This window comes from Lemur catta, chromosome 23 (genome assembly GCF_020740605.2).
Source record: "Lemur catta isolate mLemCat1 chromosome 23, mLemCat1.pri, whole genome shotgun sequence".
In the NCBI taxonomy this organism is placed as follows: domain Eukaryota; kingdom Metazoa; phylum Chordata; class Mammalia; order Primates; family Lemuridae; genus Lemur; species Lemur catta.
Genome location: NC_059150.1, coordinates 4,795,017 through 4,818,769, shown reverse-complemented (window position 1 = coordinate 4,818,769; position 23,753 = coordinate 4,795,017). Strand labels below are relative to the sequence as shown.

The following is a 23,753-nucleotide window of genomic DNA, read 5'->3' as shown; positions in this document are numbered from 1 at the left end:
GGCAGGGGGAGGGTGGCTAAGATGTCTCCCCAGATTCTGCCAGCCTGCACCCCACATCTGCCCAGGTTCTTCAGTGACGCTCGTTGCTCCCCACTCCTTCCCACTGACCAGACACTGAATCCCAGCCTCAAGGCCCCCCAAAGATCAGCTACTCCAAACCCCTGATTGAATAGGTGAAGAGACTGAGGCCCAGAGAGGTGAGGTGACTTGCTCAAGGTCACTCAGAGCCAGGGCCAGCACCCAGATCTGCTGTCAGGCCAGAGGGTTTTCTTTTGTGCATATGCCCCTCCCCCCTTTCAGCCTCATCCCCGGGAGTCCTGAGTCCATGTGTCTCCCGGCCTCCAGAGCAGATGGCCTGGCAGGACTCATCTCTGCCCGGGCAGGCTGGGTGAGGGGGCAGATCTAATAGCCTGGCAGAAGATGGCAGCGCTTGGCCTGCGGTCTTCCAGGGCGCCAGCTGGTGTGTGCGGGGGCTTCCCCAGCCCAAAAGCCTGATTCCCGGAGCAAGACATGGCCCTGCGCTTCTGGCAGCCCCCTTCTGGGGAGAGACAGCATCGGGGGTCTGCTGCGTGGGAGGAGAGATAACCCTGGAGCCTGGAGGGCGCCCGGGAGGCAGACGGCCCGTTTGGCAGGCTGTGCTCCCCCCACTACAGCAGCCTGGGCGCATCCCCCTCTCTGACCCCACAGCACTCATTACTGTGCCAAGTACAAATGCAATCCCCACACTCGCAGGGCCACACACAGTCCTGCCACCCCTGCTCTGCTGCCGTGCCCACCCCACCCTGCAATGGGCCTCCCCAACATACCTGTGCCTGCTCCCCGCACTCCTGCCAGGACACAGGCTCTTGTCCTAGACCCTCTCCCAATTTCCACTCTCACTTTCCCAAGCTCGCAGGTCACACAGTCTGGTTCCCATGGGTTTCAGGGAGCGTCCATGGATGTGTACGTGTGACCTGCGGGAAAATGCCTCACCCGCAGGCTGCTGTTCCCGGCAGCTCAGTTCCCCAGAACCTGGCGAGGGAGGCAGCAGGTGGGGGAGGCATCCTAATCCCAATCTCTCATTAGGAGAGGCACAAGGCATGTTGATGGATTGGAGGTGGCAGGCAGTGTGGACAGAAGTCTGGCCAGCCCACCCTGTTGCTGCCCCTCTCATGAAGAGCGGGGAGAAAGGCGCAGGGAAGTTCAGGAACCCTTCTGCTTTTTGGACGACATGGGCATAGTCCCTGCTGAGGGTTTGTAGCCACATAACTCCATGACCGGAACACGACCCTCTCCTCTTTTTCAGACACACCCCCCTCTACAGAGTAGATTCCATACCCTCCTACCTTTTTGTTCATGCAGTTTCCCCTCCTGGTTACGTGCTTGTTTTTTTCCTTCTCCCACCTGGCAAAATATGATTCATCCCTTAAGTGACAGCTCACATGACAGGAGCCTTCCTGGTTTTCCCCGGGGCAGAGGTAGAAGCCCTCTCCTCAATGCTGTTTGTACACAGCATTATTACAAACACTTAAGACGCTGAAGTATCAATGCATGTATTTTTCCCCCTTTGCCAAGTTATGAATTCCTCAAGGGCACGGGGTGTATACAACCAAACCTTGAATCTTAGCTGGGAACTGGGCATACAGTCAATGCCCACCGAACACTTGCTGAGTTCAACCGGAGCAGGTGTTTGGTAGGCAGGTGGGAGGGGTGAGGGCATCCCCTGGCAGTTTTCATCCTAAAGAAGGTGGCGTAGGCTGGGAGGATCATGAACCCACTTACAGAACTAATCTTCCCTCTGAAGAGAGATTCTGGGTTACCCGGCTCTAGACCTTCTGTGAACTTCTGCATGCCCTGTGAGCCATTCCAGATGGTTTGGTCCTTTGTTCTCTGCCCTCAATACAGCTCTTCCAGTGTTTCGTGTGCACACTGCATCTCCCCAATTAGTCTGCAAGCTTTGCTGGGTTGGGAAAGACAACTCTTTTGGGTCCATGTGTGTCTCAGTACTGAGCATCTGGGAGCCCCTTGACCATTTAGTATCTGTGGGTTGAAAGAACTTGGGACTTTGGGCTTCAAATGTAACTGTCTGATTTCTGGTCTGACTTTAGGAATAATTTCTCATGAGGGTTGTTACTTTTGGAGAAATTCTCTAAGAAAAGGCTTTGTTGTAGTTTTCCTAGGAACTTGTTAAGAATAGGGTATTTTCTCCACTCATCTTCTCAGAGCAAATGAGAGGTGGGGGACACGGAGGTGGGTGGCAAGATGACTTTAAGGTGTTATTCTTGACCTGTTCACAATGTCAAGTTCAAGCAGGGTGTTTTTCATATTACTTTATTTACTCTGCTGTGAAGCGTGTTGAAATGTGGAAGTTGTTCCACAAAGGTAACATGGTCTTCAAGAGAGCACAGATACGTGTACAGAGTACGCATGCATACCTGCTCACACACCTGTGCATGCAGATGCCAACAGCACTGCGGGAATGAACTTGTGTAGGGGAGGGGGCTTTCTTAAACCCAAGGGAAAATGGCACGTTGTGAGTGTGTTGTGGGGGGGTGTGCCTGTGAAGCGAATTTACCTCTAATCCCCTCTGGCTTACAGCTGCAGAGAGCAGTGGAGGGAGCAGACATATTCTAGATGGGGCAATGGGATGGTGGTGATTGTGTTGCCCCGAAAACAAAACAGCTGGGTTTGCAGGATCAGGGGAATGACCCCTCCCCTCTGGAGAGCCGCAGAAGCCATGTTCCGGGGGAGGGGGGCACATTACAGGGGCTGACTGAGGTTGCCAGGTGTGACTAAGGTGCCGAAGGGGAGCATAGCCAGGCCTTAGCACCAGGTTGCCCTCAGCCAAAACAGCGGGCTGACTTTAAGCAGGAGGCTTGGAGAAACCCAGGCAGCTGGGAAGAATGAGGCGGTTGTAGTGGAGCACCGGGGAAGGAGGCTGTAATGAAATGGGCCCTGCTTTCTATAATTAGCAAAAGAGAAAAGTGAGACAAAGTATAATGGGAATTTCCTGGAGTTAGGAACCCAGCTTAACCCAATTTCTCAAACACCCCTGGAACTTTTCTCATCCCAACTCGGGGTTGCGCTCTATCTTACTCATTTCTAGAACATCCACCCCGCTACGCCTCCCACCAAACCACACATTCGGGGGGCTGAGGAGGAACAGCATCCCTTGCAGGAAGTTGGGGGGAAGGTGAAAGCGAGGCATCACTGCCCAGCCAGCCACTGTTTGGAGACCCGCCAAACCGCTCACCTGGGCCAGGCCACCAGGGTGGGGAAGCCTCTGGAGCAGGGACAGTCCATACAGGGAATAAATTACTGCAAGGGAAGGGGCTGCCATTTAGGACTTGTCCTGCATTAGAGTGTGATTTCAAGTGCGGGGCCGCAGACTCAGAACAGGAGCGCCGGAGGGACCTCGGCGGAGCATCGCGACCGCCCCCTTTGTGAGCGGATGTGGGGGCCGAGAGCAGAAGGGACCCGGCAAGGACACAGGGAATGGGCACAAACCGGACCCTCACCTGGGTTCCCACGGCCGCCCCACGTGTGCTCCCGCCCGCGGGGATGCGCCCCAGCCTCTGCGCCGTTCTGCCCTTTAGACCCGGAGGAGAGAGACGCTTGTCCCAGTTGGAACCCAGGGGGAGAGTAAGACTGGACCGTCACCCCCACCGGCCACCAGGCGTCGCTGACGGGGCTGTGTGAGAGGCGGGGGCCGAGTTCAGCCGTGGAGGAGGCTCCGGGAGATTTCCGGGTGCTCCGCCCCCCTCCCGGTTCCCCAGGGGCCTCGTCCCGGGCTGGGATGACTAGGCCGTCCGCGCGGCCGGGGGACAGCCAAGGGGCGGGGCTGGCGCCTCGCGACCTCCCCGGTGGCCTCAGGCCCAGCCGAGGCTGGGCCGGGGCGGGGACCCGTCTCCACCCACCCGTCCCCATCCCGGGACTCTGGGCCCTCCCGCCGATTCCCGGGTCCTTGCGCCACTCTTGTCCCCCTTGGCTGCTCTCGCCGAGGCCCAGCCAGGAGGGCATGTGCCGTGTCCCCCCGGGGCCGGGGGCGGCTCACCCCAGTGAAGAGCCGCCAGATGATGCAGCCCTCTGCGGGGAGCCCTGACCTCCGCCCCCACCCCCGCGCTTCCTTCCTGGAGAGCCGGGGCGACGTCTGGTGCCGGGGACGGGGCGGTGGAGCCGCAGCATTGGAAGGAGGGATCCTTGGCCGGGGAGACCTGGGTGTCTCGGCCTGGTGAGCCAGAGCTGCCCGGGATGGAGGAGTCTCCAGCCGGACTTGCCAAGCCGCTTCTGGGCGGCCCTGACCGTCTTCTGTTGTTGGCCAGGACCACGATCTGATGCCAGCGCGTGGCCCGGTTTACCCAGGGGCGGCGGGTGGAGGAGGGAGACCGGGACAGGGGGTCTTTAGACACACATCTGTGTTTCTGGAGCAAAGGGAGACCACAGGGAGCCAGGAGTTTGGGTGTGCACTGGGTGTCTTTGACTCGGGTGGGACCAAACCGAGCCCTGGGGAGTCTCGCTCCAAAGGCTGCAACGGAGTATATGGCTTTTCCCTGCCTCAGAAAGGTGGGATAAGAGAGGCAAAGCTGGGAGCAGGGACAGGAGACAGAGAAAACGAACGGCGGGCACGGGCCCCAACTTCAAGTGCGGTCGGAGGAGATCCAGGCGCAGACGGCGGCCTAGATGACCACGGACTGCAGCAGGCGGAAGCACATCATGAGGTCCAGTGGGATGGGCGGCTTCAAGTAGTTCCCGTCCAGCCGCAGGTAGCGCAGGTGTGGCACGTTCTCCAGCTCCGAGGAGAAGTCGTGGAAGGCGACTAAGTTGTTGGGGCAGATCTGGGTCCCGTTGATTTCTATGGAGACAGGAGAGGAGTCGGCTGGAGGCGAAGATGAGAAAGGAGAACGGGGGCGGGGCGGGGGGACAACCAAGCGTAAGGACTGCAGACTTCCCCTCTCTGGAACTGGCTGACTTTGGGAATGTGTGACCGTAGATGAGCTGCCCTGACCTCCAGGCTTGGTTTACCTATTTGCAACATGAATTAAGTTGGAGTTGGGCCGGGCGCAGTGGCTCACGCCTGTAATCCTAGCACTCTGGGAGGCCCAGGTGGGAGGATCGCTTGAGCACAGGAGTTCGAGACCAGCCTGAGCAACAGTGAGACCCCCGACTTAAAAAGAAAAAAAAAAGTTGGAATCGATCAACAATTGCTATTGTACATTTACTCTGGAGACTCAGACGTGAACTTTGAGCTGGGGCTTTAAGACTAGGTAGTGTTACCACAGGTAACCTGGGGGATGGTGTTCTGATAGACTGGTTTAAATGAAGTTGTGGAGGCCAAAATTCTGCTCATGGCAGAATGTGGGAATAGTAATAGTGCAATATAATGTATGGAGAAGAGTAAGCTTGGAAGGTAAGTTATGGCCAAATTGTGGTAGGTTTTCAAATACTATTTAGCTAAACATCAGGGCTTCGATCTGCGGTCTGAGGAATGGCATTGAGCAGCACTGCCTTTGTGAGGGTGATGTTAGATTATATGAACCATAGCGTCCTGGGGCGTTAAATCTGGAAGGGTCCTTAGAGACCCCTATGATCAGGTGTGTACTGTGGAAGAAGAATCCAGCTACAGTGTGGGGAAGCACTGGAGTTAGGCGAGCTCTGAAGCCAGCAGGTGGACGTGAGAATTACTCTGCAGGTGTTCCTGGGAACTGGATGTGAGGGCGTCAGGATGGACGAAGGTGGTTAATGCAACAGGGATGACAGGAAGAGGAAAGGGGGCCCGGGGAGAACTCAGGGGCCCCAGGGACATGATGAGCCTATTGATTCTAAAGCATCCAGGGCCTGAGATTCTATTTTCTCTTTCACCCCTTGTTGGATGGCATCAGGCTTGTCAGCTTCTAAATGGATTTTTTAATTCTCTCTATCCCTTGCCTCATTTATCATCTTTGGAGAAGGAGGAGGAAGGGGGGGAGGAGTCATCTTCATTGTTGTTATTGTCTTCCTCCTCTGCCATCACTGACATAGGTGAATTTTCCCCTGTGGCTTTGTGACTTTGAGCTGCCGACTGACCTCCCTAACGCTCAGTTTCCCAATCTGTGAGATGGTGAGAGTGGTGCCTGCCCTGTGCGTCAGATGAGAGAATGTTGGGAAAGGCATTTTGCAAAATGTAAAGGACAGTACAGGTGACGGCATTATGGTCATTGCTAAGAACTTAATCATCACACTGACCTCAGTCCCACTCAGCCTGTTCTGTGTGTCAAGGACACAGGAGACAGGCTGGATGGGGGGTGGACACATGTGGGCAGGGCATGATTGTTGTGACTTCAACCTCAGAAGGCTGGGAGACCCCTGAGCAATCTGTGCTTCCACAGCCTGGCAGAGACCTGTCAGCCATCTATCAATGGAGGTACATTTCCTGTCTGTATTTTCAGCCTACACAGCTTCCTGGCGGTAATGTGTTCCATTTTAATGTGCTACCTGCGGGGTAAAATTAGATAGTTTTTCCCTTTTCCTGAATTTGTTTCTTACAAGATTTTAAAAATCTCTCCCCCACTTCTTGTAATTATCCCAGATGAGTGAACAGGCCTGTTCTCTCATCCATTTGTTTCAAAATCGTAGAAAATTCAACAATCTTTCTTCTCATTCTTTGGCTTGGAATCTAACGAGCCTCTAATATCGTTCTAAGGGATTCTTCTCTCTTCCCTGGATCCCTTTCATCCCTTCAGCTGCTGCATTCCTTGTGTGAATATAGCCTGATTTTTTTTCCAAGGACCAGATAATATTATTTCATTTCTAAACTTTTCTGCTGATGGCCTGCTCAGAGCTGACACTTTTGTTTGGAGTGAAACTGCGACTCCCAGCCTCCTTTCCTGGGTAGCAATCGATACTCCAAGCCCAGGACCCTGTAACTGTAACTTAGGCAAATTCTCCCTTCAATGCAACTAACCATTGCAACCTTCCAGGCAGATCCAGAAAGCACTAGCATACAGACAGTTTTTTTTTCCCCCTGGCTGCCACATGTTTACCAGTTGTCTACCCTGAGTTTATAGCCGTTTTTCTGGCTACAGCTTTTAGAGACTCTTCAAAACCGAGGCTCAGGCTTGGGAAGAAGCGTCCTCCCATAGCTGTGGGCTTCTGCAGTGGGCAGGCCCAGGGCATTTCAAGATGGACATCTAAATGTCTCTGTTCTGCTTTTAGGAGAATGTCCAGGAATATATTCTATGTCTACCCTACCTACGGATCCAGAGGCCAAAGAAGCTGGGGCTAATGAGAAGGGACGGAGAAGGAAAACCTATTACCCTCCAAGTGTGGTATTCTGGGCGCTTTATCCATATTAAACTATTACATCCTCATACCAACTTTGTGGTAGAAGATATTATTACCATTTTCATTTTACAGATGAGGAAACTTTCCAAAGAGGTCACACAGATAGCAAGTAGTAACGCCAAGATTTGAAGTCCGGTGCCAAAGCGGATGGTTTTGCACCTCCCCTTGTCCAGGCTTCTATAAAAGGGTGGGGCAGTGAGACCTCCCACCTCCCTCGTGGCGCCCCTCCCCCAGGCCCACCCCACTCACTCTCGATGCTGTTGTTGTTGAGGTACAGGTGCTCCAGGTTGTTGCTGATGGCAGGCACACTGCTGATCTTGTTGTGTGACAGGTGGAGCACGAGCAGGTTGGAGATGTTGAAGGAGTTCTTGGGGATGCCCCTGTCTGACAGCTGGTTGTAGTTGAGCCGAATGAAGGCAAGGTTGGGGAAGCCCTTGAAGTATCCATTAGGGATGGTATCGATCTTGTTGCTGTCCAGGTAGAGCTGGTGAATGGCTGCGGGGACCTTGGGTGGCATCTTTCGCAGGATGTTGTGGGCCAGGTTGAGCTGCATGAGGTTCTTGAGGCCGTGGAAGGTGTCGGGCTTGAAGACACCGTCACTCAGCTTGTTGTGCTGCAGGTCCAGGAGCACGAGGTTCTCCAGCTTGCTGAACACGCCGGGGGGGATCCTGGATATCTGGTTTTGGCTCAGCCTCAGCTGCTCCAGGTTCCGGGGCAGGGCCGAGGGGACCTCCTGGAGCTGGTTCTTCTCCATGTAGAGGAACACCAGGCTGGGTAGTTTCTCCAGCACCCTCTGGTCTATCTTGCGGATTCGGTTGTTGTCCAGGTTGATCCATCGCAAGCCCGTGGCATTCCTGAAGGACTCTATTGGGAGCTCGGTGATGAAGTTGTTTTGGAGATAGAGGTAATGGATGCGGGATGGGATGACGGGGACCTTGCGCAGGTTGCGGCTGTCACAGTAGAGGGCAGACGGGAAATCAGGAGGGCAGAAGCATTCGCGAGGACAGTCAGGGAAGACTGATGGAGGGCCCGGAGGGAGTGGCGGAGGCAGGTCTGTGGGCTCTGCTGGTTCATGGGGCTGAGGAAAGGCAGGTGTGGGCCTGGGCCTGGGCCTGCGCCTGGGCCCAGTGCCGGGTCTCGGTCGTCTTGTGGCCTGGCCCTGGGCCTCTGAGGCCAAGATGAGAAGTGGGAGGAGCCAGCAGAGGGATGACCTCATGATCTAGGTGATGCACCTGCAGGGAGGAAACACCGGAGGTCATTAGCCTTCTGACCCTCAGGAACTGGATGTCATGTCTTTGCAGCTAGAGTTGCCAGGACTAGCTCCAGGGGAGACGGGTGGAGCTCGGGAACTTGTAGAAGCATCTTCTTGTTCGCCTGCACCCAGCAAGTGAGGGAGTAACAAGGGCTTGAGGCTCTGGATTCCCTGCCCAGAGGCTGAACCACTCAGTGTGCTAAGCCTGCTCTGATGAGGGTGGGCCATCCTGGTAGAAAGCACACTGGGCTGTGAATCAGGAGTCCTGGGGCTTGTTGGAGAAGACCCTTAACCTCTCTGGTCCTCAGTCTTCCCATGCGTAGCGTGAGAATATCACCTCTGTCTTTGTAAGAGGGATGTTAGGATACATGAGCCATGGAGTCCTGGGGTGTTAAATCTGGATCGGTCCTTAGAGATCCCAAACCGCAGTGCCTTCCAAGGGGTGCCTTCATTTCTGTGGAGCCCCCCATAGTGGGGAGACAGAGGAGATGGCCCTGGTGTAACCTCAACCCACTCCTGGGCCAAACTGAGCAGCTCTGTTTTTTGTTTTTAAATCTTATATATTGAGGTTTAGCTAAGCATTTATTTGAAAAAATGTTGTATTGCTAAAAATGGTTTGAAATCTACCCATCAAGTCCAGACCCTGCTGTTTACCAAGACCGAGGACTGGAGGGAAGACGTGGTCTGTCAAGGCCAAGAAGCTACTGAACAGCAGACCCCAGAGAGAGGAGCAAGGCCTCCTGCCTTCCGAGTAGAGCTCGTGGACATCTGGGGAAGGAAGTGAAGTGCTGCAGACTCCCTTGCCTCCACTCCTGCCCACACATGCCCTGGGCCTCCCCTCCCCGCACCCCTGCGCTTGGCTCAGGGAACACTGGTCTTTGCCATCAGGAGATATGCCAAGAATTTCTCCCCAGATGTGAAGGCTCCCAGGAAAACAAACGGGGGAGGAACAGAAAGATGTGGAAAAAACACTTTCGTTTCTTTTGACCTGGTATTGCTGCTCCCCCTATCCTTTGGAGTTGGTGCTATTGAGGGGGGATATCAAGGAGAACTTCCTGCTCACTTCAGTGATGAGGAGCTGAAGAATGTTCTGGGGCTGCCCTTCCCATTGGCCCTGATGACCCCTGAGATGGGGCCGTGTGGCCTGAGTTGACTGAAGGTGGAGGAATATCAGTGGGGCCAGGGCTGCAGACGGCCAATGGCAGCTCCTCAGGCTTCCGCCCCTGGGCCGGGCTGGGAAGGGTGGAGGGAGGGGTGCCCTGTACCTTCCCCTCTCCAGGGACATCATCCCTGTGACATGCCCTGTGGTCTCCAGCCAGGGTTCCTGTTCCCACATTGCTTCATCTGGCCTTCCTTGCCTCTTCCTCACCATTGTCCCCCTGCCCCAGGTCTGGACACACTGGGGATGCAGGCCACTTGGGGCTCTCCGAGATAGAGCAGGCTGGAGTGTGTCCCCAGCTGCCATCTGAGCCCTGTGATCCCTGCCTCTGCGTCAGGCCCCTGTTCTGTCCCTTCTTTGAGCCACATCAGCTTAGACTCTCTCCTTGTTTGACATAAGGCTCAGCTTTGACCGAAGAACGACAACAGAAGCCCCTCACCAGCTGCCGAGTCCTGGGCCGGATGCTCAGGAGTTGCTGAATGTGAATGGAAACAGGAAAGAGGCAGAACTCAGGCCTGGATGGGTGGAGGGCATCGCAGCACAGCCTTTACACACACACCCGCTTGTCCCCCAGCGTGCCCACTCTCGCACACGCGGCGTTCTCTCCCGGTCCCGTGTGTGTGTGTGTGTGTGTGTGTGTGTGTGTGTGTGTGTGTGTGTGTGTGTGTGTGTGTGTGTGTGTGTGTGTGTGAGTGTGAGTGAGAGCCCTCCTGCAGTACACTGAGCATGGGGAGGAGGTGGGAGGGGCAGAGACCGCCCTGCAGCCTCGGCCGGCTCCCTCTAAGGTGATTTCTTCCCAGGCAGGCCTCTCCCGGGGGGTCTGCAAGGCCATTTCCACCTCCCCCCCCCCACCCCGGCCTCCTGTCACAAAGGGCCTTGCAGTTAGATTCGTGGCTTTATCTCCAGTGGAGGATATAAGAGTCTCGGGGATACACCGAAAGGATTAAAAAGAAAAGACGTTCATTGTAAAACTTTAAATTTGACCCTTGTTGGCGGGACCCCACTTGCTGAACTATGAATTAACATTTTATAAGTCTTGTAATTTTCTCGGAGAAAGAGCAGTCATGTTGCATGTAAATTAAGGGGTAGTTAAAGCATTAGTATCCTAAAAACAAACATTTTGAAAGCCACACTTTTTGTGACCTTGATTATTTATTTTTAAAAAATTTCTTTGTTTTCTAATCACCCAGAAGCCTGGAAATAAGCAATGAATGTTTCATACCGTGAGAAGCCCTGCGCCAAGGAGGCTCCCAGCACGGCCAGGGTTTCCCTGTTTCCCTTCATTGCACTGGTTACCAAAAGCATGTACTGGGCACCAAGTTAAGCAAGCGAAGCTTCCCTGGAGCTTCGGGCAAAAGCCTGCTCGGTGAGGCACAGTGACTCTGGCCTCTGCAGGGGGTGGGTTTACTCAGCGGGGCTCAGTGCGTGGACGACCTGGTCTCCATTGTCAGGGATGACAGTGGGCAGGTCGGTCACGGCTCCACTGGGCAGGCTGACTGCCCGCCCGTTCTGTCCACACAGGCCTTCCTCATCCGCATGATCCCCGCCAGGCCATTTGAGATCTTATCTTCCCGCTAGTCCTTCTGACCCTTTTGCATTCCAAACCTCAGGGCTAGCCAGGCTCCTCCCAGAGCCTAAGGGAGGTTCCCCAGGAAATGCTCCCTGGGCGTGTGTGCTCCGCGGGGAAACCAGATCTCTTCTGCTCCCCTTCCCTCAGCCCCAGGGTGGATCAGAACCGTTCTGTGAGCACCAGCCCTTCCCTCAAGGAAATAGCGTTCATTTCTAAGGCTTTTCTCATGGGGTAACGCCCCTTCCTGCTGGAGCTTGGCTGTCTGGGCGGGCAGGAGGCTCTGACAGCGCAGCCTCTCTCTGGCAATGCTTCGTGATGACCTATGTCTCCGAACCAGAATCCGTGTGACAGACTGAAGATACCTGGACTCCAAGGGGAGTCATAGTCCCTCCCACAAAGCCACAAAGCCACAAAGCCACACTTGCTATGCTCCTGCCTTCCAGAACCTTCTGTCCAATCATAAGGTCTCAGGGCAGGTCCTATGTGTGTGTTTCAAAAATGTCTATGCGTTTGCAAGCACACTTCCCACGCCCAGCTTCCTCCTGGCTCTGGCCGCTGCTCTGTCAGTGAATGCTGGTTGCCCACCTACAACAACCAGCTTCGTGCAGCCTGTTCTCCAGCCTGGCTCTCAAAAAGCTGCTGCTTCATGGAAGGGAGAGGCAGTTGCTCTGCCCAACCCCAAATTCACTCCCTGCATTTCTTATTAAAAACATTTCCTAAGAGTTTTAAGTTCAAATTCCAGTTCCAACTATCGCAGATCTGGGCTTGACTCCTGGCTTTGACTCTCTGCCCCAGACTCCTCCTCTGTGTCAGGATCCAGTGAGGTCATGCATGTGAAGGCATGTTACAGAGCAGTGGTCCCCAACCTTTTTGGCACCAGGGACCGGTTTCATGGAAGACAGTTTTTCCATGGACAGGGGACACAGGGAATGGTTTTGGGATGATTCAAGGGCATTATGTTCATCGTGCAGTCAAACCTCTCTGCTAACGATAATCTGTATTTGCAGCCGCTCCCCAGCGCTAGCATCAGCCCCTCAGCTCCACCTCAGATCATCAGGCATTAGATTCCCATAAGGCGTGAGCAACCTAGATCCCTCACATGTGCGGTTTATGTAGGGTTCGTGCTCCTGTGAGAATCTAATGCGCTGCCGATCTGACAGGAGGCGGAGCTTCCGCGGTGATGCGAGCGATGGGGAGCGGCTGGAAATACAGAGGAAGCTTCATTCGCTGGCCTGCTTCTCGCCTCCTGCTGTGCAGCCCGGTTCCTAACAGGCCACAGAGCCAGCACTGCTCTGCAGCCCAGGGCTTGGGAATGGCAGTTATAGAGTGTACAATCTCTACAAGTAGAAGAGACTTTATTTACTCATTTTTTTGTTTTTAAAAGAGTGGATTCTCTAGAGAGACTCCTTGATTTTTAAAGTGAGATAGCCCTTTTCCCTATTTACCGTATTCATTTAAGATTAGAACCCAGGACTGGGGGAATGTTTATGCTCAGGGCGGGCCTGGGCTGAGGTCCAGATGGGTTTGTCAGGTCATTAGGAGCAGGTATTATTTAAGGATACCTGGCCCTGTACGGAGAGGCTGGGGTTGGGCCGGGAGTGAGGCTGAGTTTGTTTCCCAGCGCTAGGCAGGGTTAGCACTGGGGTTACTCCATACTGTGCCCTGGCGTTCTTCCCTCTTGTCAGATTTCCTGTCTAGCTGGTCACCCCTCAGCCTCCATGGCTTGACCCAGATAGCGGCCCTGCTGCGGAGAACGGGCTGCCCCTGCCTAAGAGCCTTCCTTGCCTGTGGATGCCCCTCTCTCCTCCTCCCCTTCTCTCTGTTCTAAACCCAGACTTCGAAAGCCACCCCACTCCCTTTATCTCTCCCTGTAGCCTGCAAGGAAGTTGGAACAGGGAGAATCAGGTGGTCTCTGCCCATTTGTTACAGAGGATCGAGCCAGGCCCACGCAGGCTGCCTGAGACCCTCTCAATTGCCCCATGAGGGCTGGTGTGGTCTAGGGACAGCAAAGGGGCAGTAGGGGCAGGATGAGTTCACCACAGCACTGAGGCAGCCGCCCTTTCCTGGGGTGGGGGCTGCAGTGGTTTGAAGGTGAGCCTGCCTGGGGCGGTGGGGACAGAGCATCCTGGAGCACGCTGGTTAGAGACCAGGATCCTCAGCCCCTCCTCCGATACCTAGTGATGTGATCCTGTTCTGTGCCTCAGTTTCCTTATCTATAAAATGGGAATAACCAAATCTTCCCTACCCCTATGTTCTTTACCCAGTTGTCAAAAGCAAGTGTGATAAACAGCTTTAAAATGCACTACAGATCAAAAGAGCTAAAAATAAATATAACACCATTATGGAGAGACCATCTGTCTCCCCAGTGTCTACCACAAGGCAAAGCGTAAACAGAATGAAGATTTTCTGGCCTGAGGCCATTAGCCCAGAAGAGCAAGTTTTCCATTCTGAGGGATGGGGAAGAAGCCAGGCTGAGATGGCTCTTCTCCCCCGACAGCCTGCTGCCCACCACGTCCTTCTCTGGCTCCCTCCCCCAGCATCTCCAACCCCAGAAGAAAACCTAGAAGAATCTGATGCCTTGGGGTGGTCATAGATCTAGGCCTGAACCCTGCAACTCTTCAGCTGCTTAGCTGGGTACCCGTGGGCAAGGGCTCGGTTTCCTCATCTGTAAAATGGGCATCCTGACACCTTCTTAACAGATTGTTTTGAGGGTTAAATGAGTTAATGTGTGCAAAGTAGTGCTCAATGAATGTTAAGGGATTATTGAAATTATTTTAAAGTAATGGGGTCTCTTTCCCTTCAGCCTGGCTGGGTAGGCCCACCTGCCGCTCTGAGGCAGGAATCCTTGCAGGTGGGTGCTGGCTCTTCCTCACAGAGCAAGCTCCTCCCCTCTGTGGCTGGAGAGACCACCCCTGGGTCTCAGAATCTACTAATTGGAGAGATCCTAGAGGCCCCCGGCCAATGGGGAAAACTCACTCTGTCCCTCCAGGTCACCAACCCGTCCGGTGCTTTCCTGCTGCGGTGAGGGGACGCTGGCCAGAGAAGGTGCGAGTCTTCCCTTGCTCGGCTGGCTGTGGAGTAACCCGTGACTTCTCCTCCCAACCTTCTGCACCTGGCTTTTCTCGCCCCTTCCAGCCTTGAAATGCTTCGCCCACATGCCCAGTGACTGAGGCCGCCGACCAGGGAGGTGAACTTACCGTTCAGCTCCTCTACTGTAAAAGCCGCACGACAGACAGCAGCAGGGCAGGAGGGCAGGGGATCTAGAAGGGTCATGGGAGGGGTCCAGCACCATGCTCCTGGGGTCCTGGGGCAGGCAGATTAGCAGGTGAGAGGAGACAGAAGCTCTTTGGAGCTATCTTGGGGGAACTTTCCTTCGGGAATGTTCCTCTGTGATATATATGGCTGCCTGTGCTTGCAAGGAGGAGGGGGCAGACAGCCCACGGGAGATCTTCCCTGTCCCCTCAGGTGTTCACGCCCACTCCCCCCAAATGGGATGACCTATTTGGGACCCTCCAGAGCTCCTTTTCCAGGAAAGAACACAGTCCTTCTGCCTAGCTGATGCCACCAGGAGTCCTGGGCTCGTATGTTATGGCAAAGGTCTCTCTCAGGCCCCCGATTCAGGTTCTCAAGCTCTGATGTGTCACCAGGGTCCCTTAAAGTATTAACACAACTGCAGATTCCTGGGTCTTGATTCAAAAGGTCTGCACTGAGGGTCAAGACGTCTGTACTTTTAGAAAGTGCTGCACACTGCTCCTTCCCCTGCCCCCAGGTGATTGTGCCGATGTAGCCCACACCTGCCCGCCTGGAGGCAGACCCTCTCTGTTGTTGGAGAGGAACGAGCTGGGGAGCTGAGAGGGGCTGCCCTTCCGTGTTCCCCTCCCTGACTGCTTAAGAAACTACTGTCTTTTTTCTTCTCTGCCACAAGGACCCCTTGCCAATGGTTGGAAAAATTTCAGAATGGCTTCAAAGAAAAATATTTTTCTGGCTGCCTGCCTGCAGGAAAAAAACGAACTACCCCCAGAACTAGGAATTAGGACCTTCAAGGATTGGAAACTGGGTCGCCTTCTTCTCTTTCTTTCTAAAAGCCAAGTGGTTTAGACCAGTGAGACAGAAATTCAGAGCTGCTGAAATACTGTGCAGGCTGGAAGGCCACTTTTTTCTCCCTCCCACCCAATTAAGCTCTAAATAACGAAGAAATCCTTCCAGCTCCTGCTTAGCTCATCTCCTCCCTGCTTGGCCTCACTTGGGACACAGGATTTTCTTTTGGCTCTGCCACCTCAGTGGGAAGACACACTTTCTCCTTGCTGTTACAGCTGGGGAGGCGTGTGAGAGGGCCAGAGACAAAATGCAGAGGGTGTGTGTGTGTGTGTGTGTGTGTGTGTGCTGGTATCTGATCACTGTGCCTGGGTGTCAGATGCAGGCGGAGAGTGGAGGTGAAGGGACAGGGTGTCTTTATTTTGTGTGTGTGCGGTGGTGGTCGTGAAAGTCCAGGCTCTATGGATGGGGGTGTGAGTGTGTGTGTCTTTGACAACGTGTGACAGTATGTGAAAGGCGCAAAGAAATGAGTTCTAGAGTCCAGTTTCTATGGAAACCTGGTCTATAGAAGTACTGTGTGTGACATGGCTCTCTGTGCTACAACAAACATCTGCAGCAAAAAAGTTTAACTTTGGCAGCTGGCAGATGTAGGGGTACAGAGTGATGAAAAAAGAAGGAAGAGAGAGACTATAAAGGAAAGAAAGGAGGAAGGCTAAACTTGAGCTCATTTGAGAGGAGAAAAATGTGGGAGGAAGGAAGGAGTGAGACGATACAGACTAGACCAAAAGCTGGGCTGGACAGAGCAGGACTCTCGCTGGAGGAAGGATTTTTCCCAGTCTCCTGCCCATCTCCCGACTGGGCTTACCTGCACACACCTGCCTCTCCTCGGCGCTCTGGGTTTAGTCTTCCTCTTCCTCCCCCACCCGTCCTCGGAGCTGCAGCAGCAAAGAGCCAGCTAGAGGCTCTGATCTCCCAGTGGTGCGTGCGTGCTTGTGTTTGCCTGAGTTTTCTTCCACCAGATCCTATTGGGGTGGGGAGGGTAGGTTAGGGGGAGGGAGGGGCAGATTCTAGGGAGGGAGGGGAAGAGGGAAAGAGAGCAGAGAGGGAGGGAGGAGAGGAGAGAGGGAGGGAGCTTGGGAAAGGAGAAATGACAACAATAAAGTCTTTATTTGGCAGCCAAAACTCCCAAAGACTTCATCCACACACCATGCCCACTAACGGACTCATTTTTAATAACATTTCCTTCTGCTGCTTCTGGAGATGGATTGTTTGACCCATGTTTGGAAAACAAGCCAAATTAACAGAGGAAAAAGGCATGAAAAGCAACCTCTGTACGGGCTGGGGCTGGGTGGCGGGATCTAGCACTAGCCTGTTTAATTCCTCCCAGCAATCGCCTTCTTCTCATGCTTGTCCCTCCTTTGGTGTTAAATTCCCAAGCCAGTGAGGGGTTGGGGATGCTTCTCCGAGCGGTGACAACCCTTCCCTAAGTCATCTTCTGCAGGAGGAGTGGAGTGTAGCAAGGGAGTGGAGTTTCACTGTGCGTTGAGCTGGCATGGGAGATAGCTTTGGTTCGGCCACCAGAGGGCTGTTCTGAGGACCAGAGAGGGAAAAATCTGGCCTGGGTTGCACAGCAAAGTTAAGGCAGAACCAAGATTTGAAGTAAGACCTAAAGTCACTGTCTCTAGCTCATGTAGACAATGTAGTATTTTCTTTCAGCTCCTCCGTGTCACACTCAGGTAAGATTTGGGGACCGTATGGTCGTTACACAAAGTGATGGAAAGTCCAGATTTCCCCTGTGCCAGTCACCATCCCAGAAGACCCATGCAAGTAACATCGTTACATCTAACGACGCGCCTCAGTTAAGAAACCTTGCAGCAGCCCATCAAAACTTCCTGCCATCTTAGCTGACTGCTTAGAAAACTCAGTGAAATTTGCTTCTGGGTCGTCGGTCTGTGAGAGCTGCAGGACTCAATGACAGGGGACTCCCCTGACTGCTCCCCAAAGTGGGGTAGAGGAGAAGACTTTGAGCCTTCAGCTCCACCACTCACAAGCTCTGTGATCTTGGGCAAGTCACTCGATCATGGGGAGCCTCAGTTTCCTCATTTATAAAATGTGGATAATATCTACCTCACGGCGTTGGGAAAATTAAATGATATCATAAATGGGACAGCACTTTGTAAACTGGGATGATATTAGGGTTTGGGAAAGGGATTATGGTGAATAGTAATCAGCCTAAGAAAAAGAGGAGGAGAGACAAAACACACAACTTCTTTCCCCCCAAATCACATGTCTCCCACACCCTGGAAGTCAGCAAGGTCCCCTCCAGTTCACATTGACCGCGAGTGTGCCAGCCACGTGGGCACAGTGTTGTCACCCAGATGAGTGTGGCCTACTCTGCACACTGAGAACCTCAGCCCCTGTGTGTGCTCGTTCCCCTTGGCGTTGGGGGGTGCTAGGGACCGTGCAAGGAAGGTGAGCAAGGCACAGCCAGGTGCAGGGAGACGGACAGGCTGCAAGGGGTATGGCTGGCAGGGGCTGTCCCCTGTATCCATCCGTATGGGATCCATCCTGGGTCTGTGCTCTTGGGCGTGGTTGACCAACTTCCACACTCCCCCCACACCTGCACGATTCCTTCCTCCCTTTTCTCTCCCCCATCCCAGGCTGTGAAGAGGAAACTGGAAAGAAGGCTAGACATGAGCAGCAGGATATTTGGGAATGTTCGGAGTAGATTTTCTAACCAGTGGCCTGTGGACCTATATGGCATAAGGACCTAATTTTTTTTTGACAGTACATTAATTTTTTAAAAAAAATTTTATCATGGAAAATTTAAAGCACATACACATTTACACAGGATAGTATTAATAACCCCATGACCTAAGACCTAGCTTCAACAACGACCAACTCGTGGCCAATCTTGTTTCTCCCGTGCCTCCCCACTTCCCAAACCTACTGGTATATTTTGAAGCATTGTTTGTTTGTTTTTCTAATTGGGTTTGAGCACCTTTAGGCGGGGAAAGCACTTTGCAGTTCATCACGGTCGTCACCCGTCTCTACTGTCGGACCCTGGAGTGCAGGCCTAGGCCGCCCCGCTCATTTCCTGCCCGTCCTTGAAGACACTGGAGTTCACAGCGACTGGTCTAGAGGCAGCTGCGGGAGAGAGTTGGGACAAATCGCGGACACTAGAAGGGAGAGGGTGTCAGGCCATCTCAGCCAACCTGCCCTTCTCAAGCCCTTGTCAGAGGATGAAACAGCCTCTAGACAGGACACAGAGGGCTGGGTTCTTGAGACCTGGCTTTGCTTCTTGCATGCTGTGTGACCTTGGAGACGCCCCTCTCCCTCTCTGGCCTCAGTTTATCATTTGTAAAACATGAGGTTGTACTAAGTGACCTGTAAGCACTCTTCCAACAACATTGTGAAGAAAGTCTGAGATTTGGAGTCGGGACACTGGATCGAAATGTCAGCTCTGCTCCTCTCTGGCTACCTGGTGAGCAGGTCTCACAACATGTCCGAGCCGCGGTTTCCTCATCTGAACCCCTGCCAGGGTACCCCCAAGACAACATGAGGATCACCGGAAGCAGCGGCTGGGAGAGCACTTTGTGACTCTCTGGCTTCACACAGCCAGACACTAAGACTGTGTAGCTGCTCCAGAAAGAGCCCCTCCACTGTCCTAGGGTCTGGGGACACCAGGGGTGTGGCTTCACCCAGGGGAGGCATTTATGCTTCCTAGTGTGGCTAGAAGACACTCGCAGACGCATGACGTGAGTGCTGGGGCAAACGGTGGGGAGGCCACACGTCCACGTTGCTGCTGCTGCTGCTGCTGGGAGGTGGCCGGGTGGTGTGATCAGGGCAGAGCGCAAATGCAGGGAGGGCCACCAGGGGCGGGAGGTGTGCCCCAGCGCGGTGGATTTCCGCTGCGTTTGCAGAGTCTGGACCTGCCTGCACTTCCCACCCAGACTGAAACCCATCTGGGGCTCCCTGTGTCTGACCCTCACAGTCACGGCTGCCGTAGTTACAAGCAGCGAGTGCTTGCAGCAAGAGAAGAAAGGGCGCGACTGTGTCATACCCTTTCCATAGAAATGGGAGGTGGCACAGGCGTCCCAGCCCCCCAGTGCCCTGTCCTGAGACTCTGCCGGGAAGGAGCAGTGGGGGCCTGAGGAGTCTGGCTGCCTGGTGGTCATCAGGCTCCACAGGGTCCTGGACGGACCCTCAGCCCTCGTCAGTTGAGGCTCCCAGTCCGGGGTGGCTGGGGTCTGGGCGAGTGCGTAACAGGGGAGGCGCTGTGGGAGTCCTGTGGTCACTCACCCCGCCGCCCAGCCTGGGGGGCCTGGGTTGCCCGGGGTGAGTGGGCTCCCGGCGGGCAGAGCCAGCATCCTGCGCATCATGGTACAACCCACAGCACCCACTGAGGGCTTGGCACGCCCTGGGTGCTCAGTAGGGGTCTGTTTCATTGACTTTAAGAGCGTTGAAACAAGAGATCCTGTGTCACTCTCCTTCTGAAACATGTCATTATTTTTTGAATAGGTAATACATGCTCTTGATCGGCATCCAAAAGGTATAGAAGGCTACACAGGGAAAACTGTTCCTGCCCTGCCGCCTCCCATCACCCAGTCTCCTCCAGCCATCGATCCGTGGGCCAGGGTCTCGTGTCTGCCAGACGTATTCAATGCAAATACGAGCAATAGATAAACAACCACGCGCTTTCATTTTCACTTAGTGGTGCGGGTCGATGCTGAAGGTCACCATGCCGGACTGCAGACACTCTCTCTTTCTCTGCCCCACCGTGTTTATTTGACCTGCTTCTCTCGATGGACATTTGAGCTCCTCATTTTTAAGGTAGGTGGGGCTGGACTTGGAGTCTCGCAAACTTGCTTCCAGCCCTGGCTCTGCCACCTCTGCACGCTGACCAGGCGGCCTTGGGCAGCTCATACGCCTTCTCTGGGCCTCAGTTTCCTCACTCGTGCGTGCCACATATTAACTGTGGTCCATCAGCTCAGTAGTGAAAGAAATGCAAGTTCATTCTGTCGTTTAACCTTCTGCTATAACGTCTGGATCTGATGCTCATTTCACTGGGACGGTGGAAAACTCCATCTCAGTCCTTCTTGGTGTGCCCTGTCCCCCGGGGCTTGTACAGCAGCTTGAGAAGGTTCAGGCGGTGCCAGGGCCGGTGGGGTGAGAGATGCCCATGGAGAGGGCGTGCGTACGACTCCTGGTGACCGATGCTCCTGGCCACGCCCTTCGTCCTCTGAGGCCTCTTGTGGCCCGCAGCCCTCTGACACTCTGTAGGCCACGTGTAGGTGAAACTTTGTGCAGGGCTGTCATTTCCTCTCTGGAGACATGCCGGCTGCCTGGCACTGCCAAGGGGCCCCTGGTTTCCTCTCTCAGGCCCCTCATTCTCCCCCAACCTGGCCCCAGCCCAGGGCCCTTTCTTCTCTGGGGAAGAAGGTCCTTGTTCCCCTTACTTCTGGCCAAGACACTGTAGCTATGACCAGAAGCCCCCGAAAGCTTAGGCTTGTGGAAATTGAAGCCAAAGCCCTTGTCAGCTGCTTCGTTTCCTGCCTCTCCATGAGCCGGCCGCCGTCCGGTGAGGGGTGGGGGCAAAGGCAGGGAAGGGAGAAATGAGACTTCTCTGTTGGTCACACGGTGAGCACAGGCGGACAGGAGGACCCCAAATCCCTTCCTGCCGATTGCCCACCACCGTGTTCAGGGGTTGTCAGCTTGCAGACCACCTGAGCAGTCCCGCAGAGAGAGGGCTGGGTTGGACGCCTCGAAAAAATGACCATGCTGTAAATAAGTTCTACGAACACGGCCGAGCACACAGGCTGCACCGTCAGCCGCCGGCTGTGTGACTGACAGCACTGGCCTCGGGGTGCCCAGTGAGCGCTGCTTCGGGGCTTCCCAGGTCTTTAAGAAGCCAGGCTCAGATGTGGGGTGATGGCATTTTGCCTTCCAAGTTGGGGTCCTCCTAGGTTCTGGGATGCCCCCAATCACATCATCCTGAAACTCCAGCCTAACTTAATTTTGAGCTGTAGAAGTCTCAAGTCACAGCAAGTCACAAGCACCTGGATCGAATATGCAGGTTGCAGGTGTCATTCTGAGTGAACTTCCCACACATGTGCTCCAGGTGCTGGACTATTGGGCAATGACACTGCCCGTGCAGGCTCAGTCTCTCTGCAGCCATGTGGTGATGACCAGTCTGTGGATGTGCATGGTCACTTACACCTACGTCACAGGCTCTAGGAGGGCAGGAACAAGGCAGCCCTGCTGAGGATACCACACATGACCTTGGCAGTCCCTACATCCACATGTGCACCAAACAACATCTTTACACTGAATAACAGTAACAAAAATAGCTGAAGCCTGTTGAGAATTACTATATGCAAAGCCCTTCTAAGTGCTTTATGTGCACCAATGCTTTGGTCCTCACATAACTCCATGAGGCAGGTACTGTTATAAAACCCATTTTACAGGTAAGAGACTGAGGCACAAACCATTCACATGCCCAAGGCCACACACCCAGTCGTGGCAGAGGTAGGATCTGAACCCTGGTTGTCTACCGGCGGTGCTCTTGTTTGTGTATATCTATGTTGTGACGAATGAATGCAAATTCTTTAAAATCACCTCTAAATTCATGTAACTTTCTGTTGTCAGGTATTCACGCAGGTCCAACTATCATCACATGCTTTTTCAGTAATGTTGAAAAGAAACCTTCCCACTTGAAAGTGTGAAGAACTGCTGATGTAGGTTTCAGTTTCTCATGCTTAAAAGCGGGAGTTCCTTTCAACTTCTCTTGCTTTCTTACTCCTGCGTGGACGCTCGAGTCCTGTCAGTTCTATTTCAAAGCTGCCCCTCCCTCTCGCCGGGCAGTGTTTTCCTCCAGACCCTGGGCACCGCTGTGGTTTCCTGATGGGTCTCCCTGCTCTCTACCCTCCACCTTGTTCTTCCTAAGGCATGGATCTGACCAGGTCACCTTACAGTGGCTCCGTGTCCCATGACCATTGTCCTTAGCCCAGAGCGTATGCTGGATTCACCTGAATTTTTTTTCTTTTTTTTTTGAGACAGTCTCGCTCTGTTGCCCAGGCTGGAGTAGAGTGGCATCATCATAGCTCACAGCAACCTCAAACTCCTGGGCACAAGTGATCCTCCTGCCTCAGCCTCCCTAGTCACTGAGACTACAGGTTCATGCCCACACACCCAGCTGATTTCTTTATTTTACTTTTTTAGAGAGAGGGTCTCACTATGTTGCCAAGGCTGGTCCCGAACTCCTGAGCTCAAGCAACCCTCCCTCCTCAGCCTCAGCTGGGACTACAGGCACGCACCACTGTGCCAGGCCACTCACTGGAGTATTTTTAAAAGCGCCTGAGGCCCCAGCCCTAGAGATGCTGGTTCGCGTAATATCCGTGTTTATAGGCTGTCACCATGAGTGATTCTGATCTGTACCCTTGGCTGAGAGTTATAGCTCGAGATCCATGCTCTGTCACCTTGCTTACCTTTCCAGCCCTATTTCTCAAACTCTGGGCTCCAAACACGTGACTGCCTTACAGCAGCCAGAGTCCTCTAAGCCATTTCACAGTTCCATCTTTGCTCACTGTCCTTTTGTCTAGAAAGCCCTTCTTCCCCCATCTTCCAGGATGCTCCCCCAACAGCACTGTCCTCCTTAACCCCTGGCTCCACCTGTGTGCTCCAGCAGTCCCCTCGTGAATGACCGTCCCAGACCTGTCCCACTTCCCTGCCCTCCTCTCTTCTCCTGTCTGAGTCTCCCACCAGCTCCCTTGGGCCGGTGCCAAACCTGATTCCCCTTTGGCGCCCCAGGCTCCGTGCGTAGCACTCAGTATCCTGCTCTCTGGCCCCAGTGGTAACTGGGCAGCGAGCCTAGAAGCACTAGAATAGTTTATCCTCTTGTATGTTTGCCTGAGTCATTGCAAAATCTTCCTGTTTTGTTTCGTTTTTTTTTTCCCTACAGCCTTCTTACTTTTTAATCTATTTTCCATGACCCAGCAAGTGTGTTATTTCCCAAAACACAAACCTGATCATGTAATTCCCTTGCTTAAAATTCTGCACTGTCTCACAGGTGTTTATAGAATAAATTCCAAATGCCTTAACATGACATCTGAGGCCCCTGCAGTCTGATCCAGCTTTCCTGCTATTCTCATTTGCCTCCATGGTTCCTGCAGAACCTGAGAACCAGACTCATGGGATCATGGTTCCCTGGGTTTTCATGTTTCTAGGCCTTTGCCCAATCTGGGTTCAGATGTCCTCTTTCCTCCTATTCTCCATTTGGGGAACTCCTATACACCCTGCAAGGCCCAACTCAAATGTTCCCTCCTGTGTGAAGCTCTCCTAGGTTCCCACAGGCAGAATGAACCTGCTCTTGACCGTACTTCCCTGGGCCACAGCTTTGTGACTGCACTCACCGCACAGTGTACTCACTGCTTGTTTCC

General features: G+C 53.8%; 1 protein-coding gene across 2 annotated transcripts; it reads right to left on the bottom strand.

The window, feature by feature from the left end:
* Positions 1-4,377: 4,377 nt before the first annotated feature.
* Positions 4,378-16,350, bottom strand: LOC123626983 (proline and arginine rich end leucine rich repeat protein). Of its 2 annotated transcripts, none has more exons than XM_045536290.1 (3): positions 16,191-16,350; positions 7,549-8,531; positions 4,378-4,831 (listed from the first exon to the last, which is right to left on the bottom strand). In XM_045536290.1, exons 2-3 carry the CDS (start codon positions 8,513-8,515, stop codon positions 4,656-4,658), a joined length of 1,143 nt encoding a protein of 380 aa, XP_045392246.1. In that variant the 5' UTR covers positions 8,516-8,531; positions 16,191-16,350; the 3' UTR covers positions 4,378-4,655. The 2 variants fall into 2 exon arrangements, with proteins under 2 accessions (XP_045392246.1, XP_045392245.1); XM_045536289.1 differs by having other exon boundaries at positions 16,181-16,349.
* Between the last annotated feature and the right edge of the window lie 7,403 nt (positions 16,351-23,753).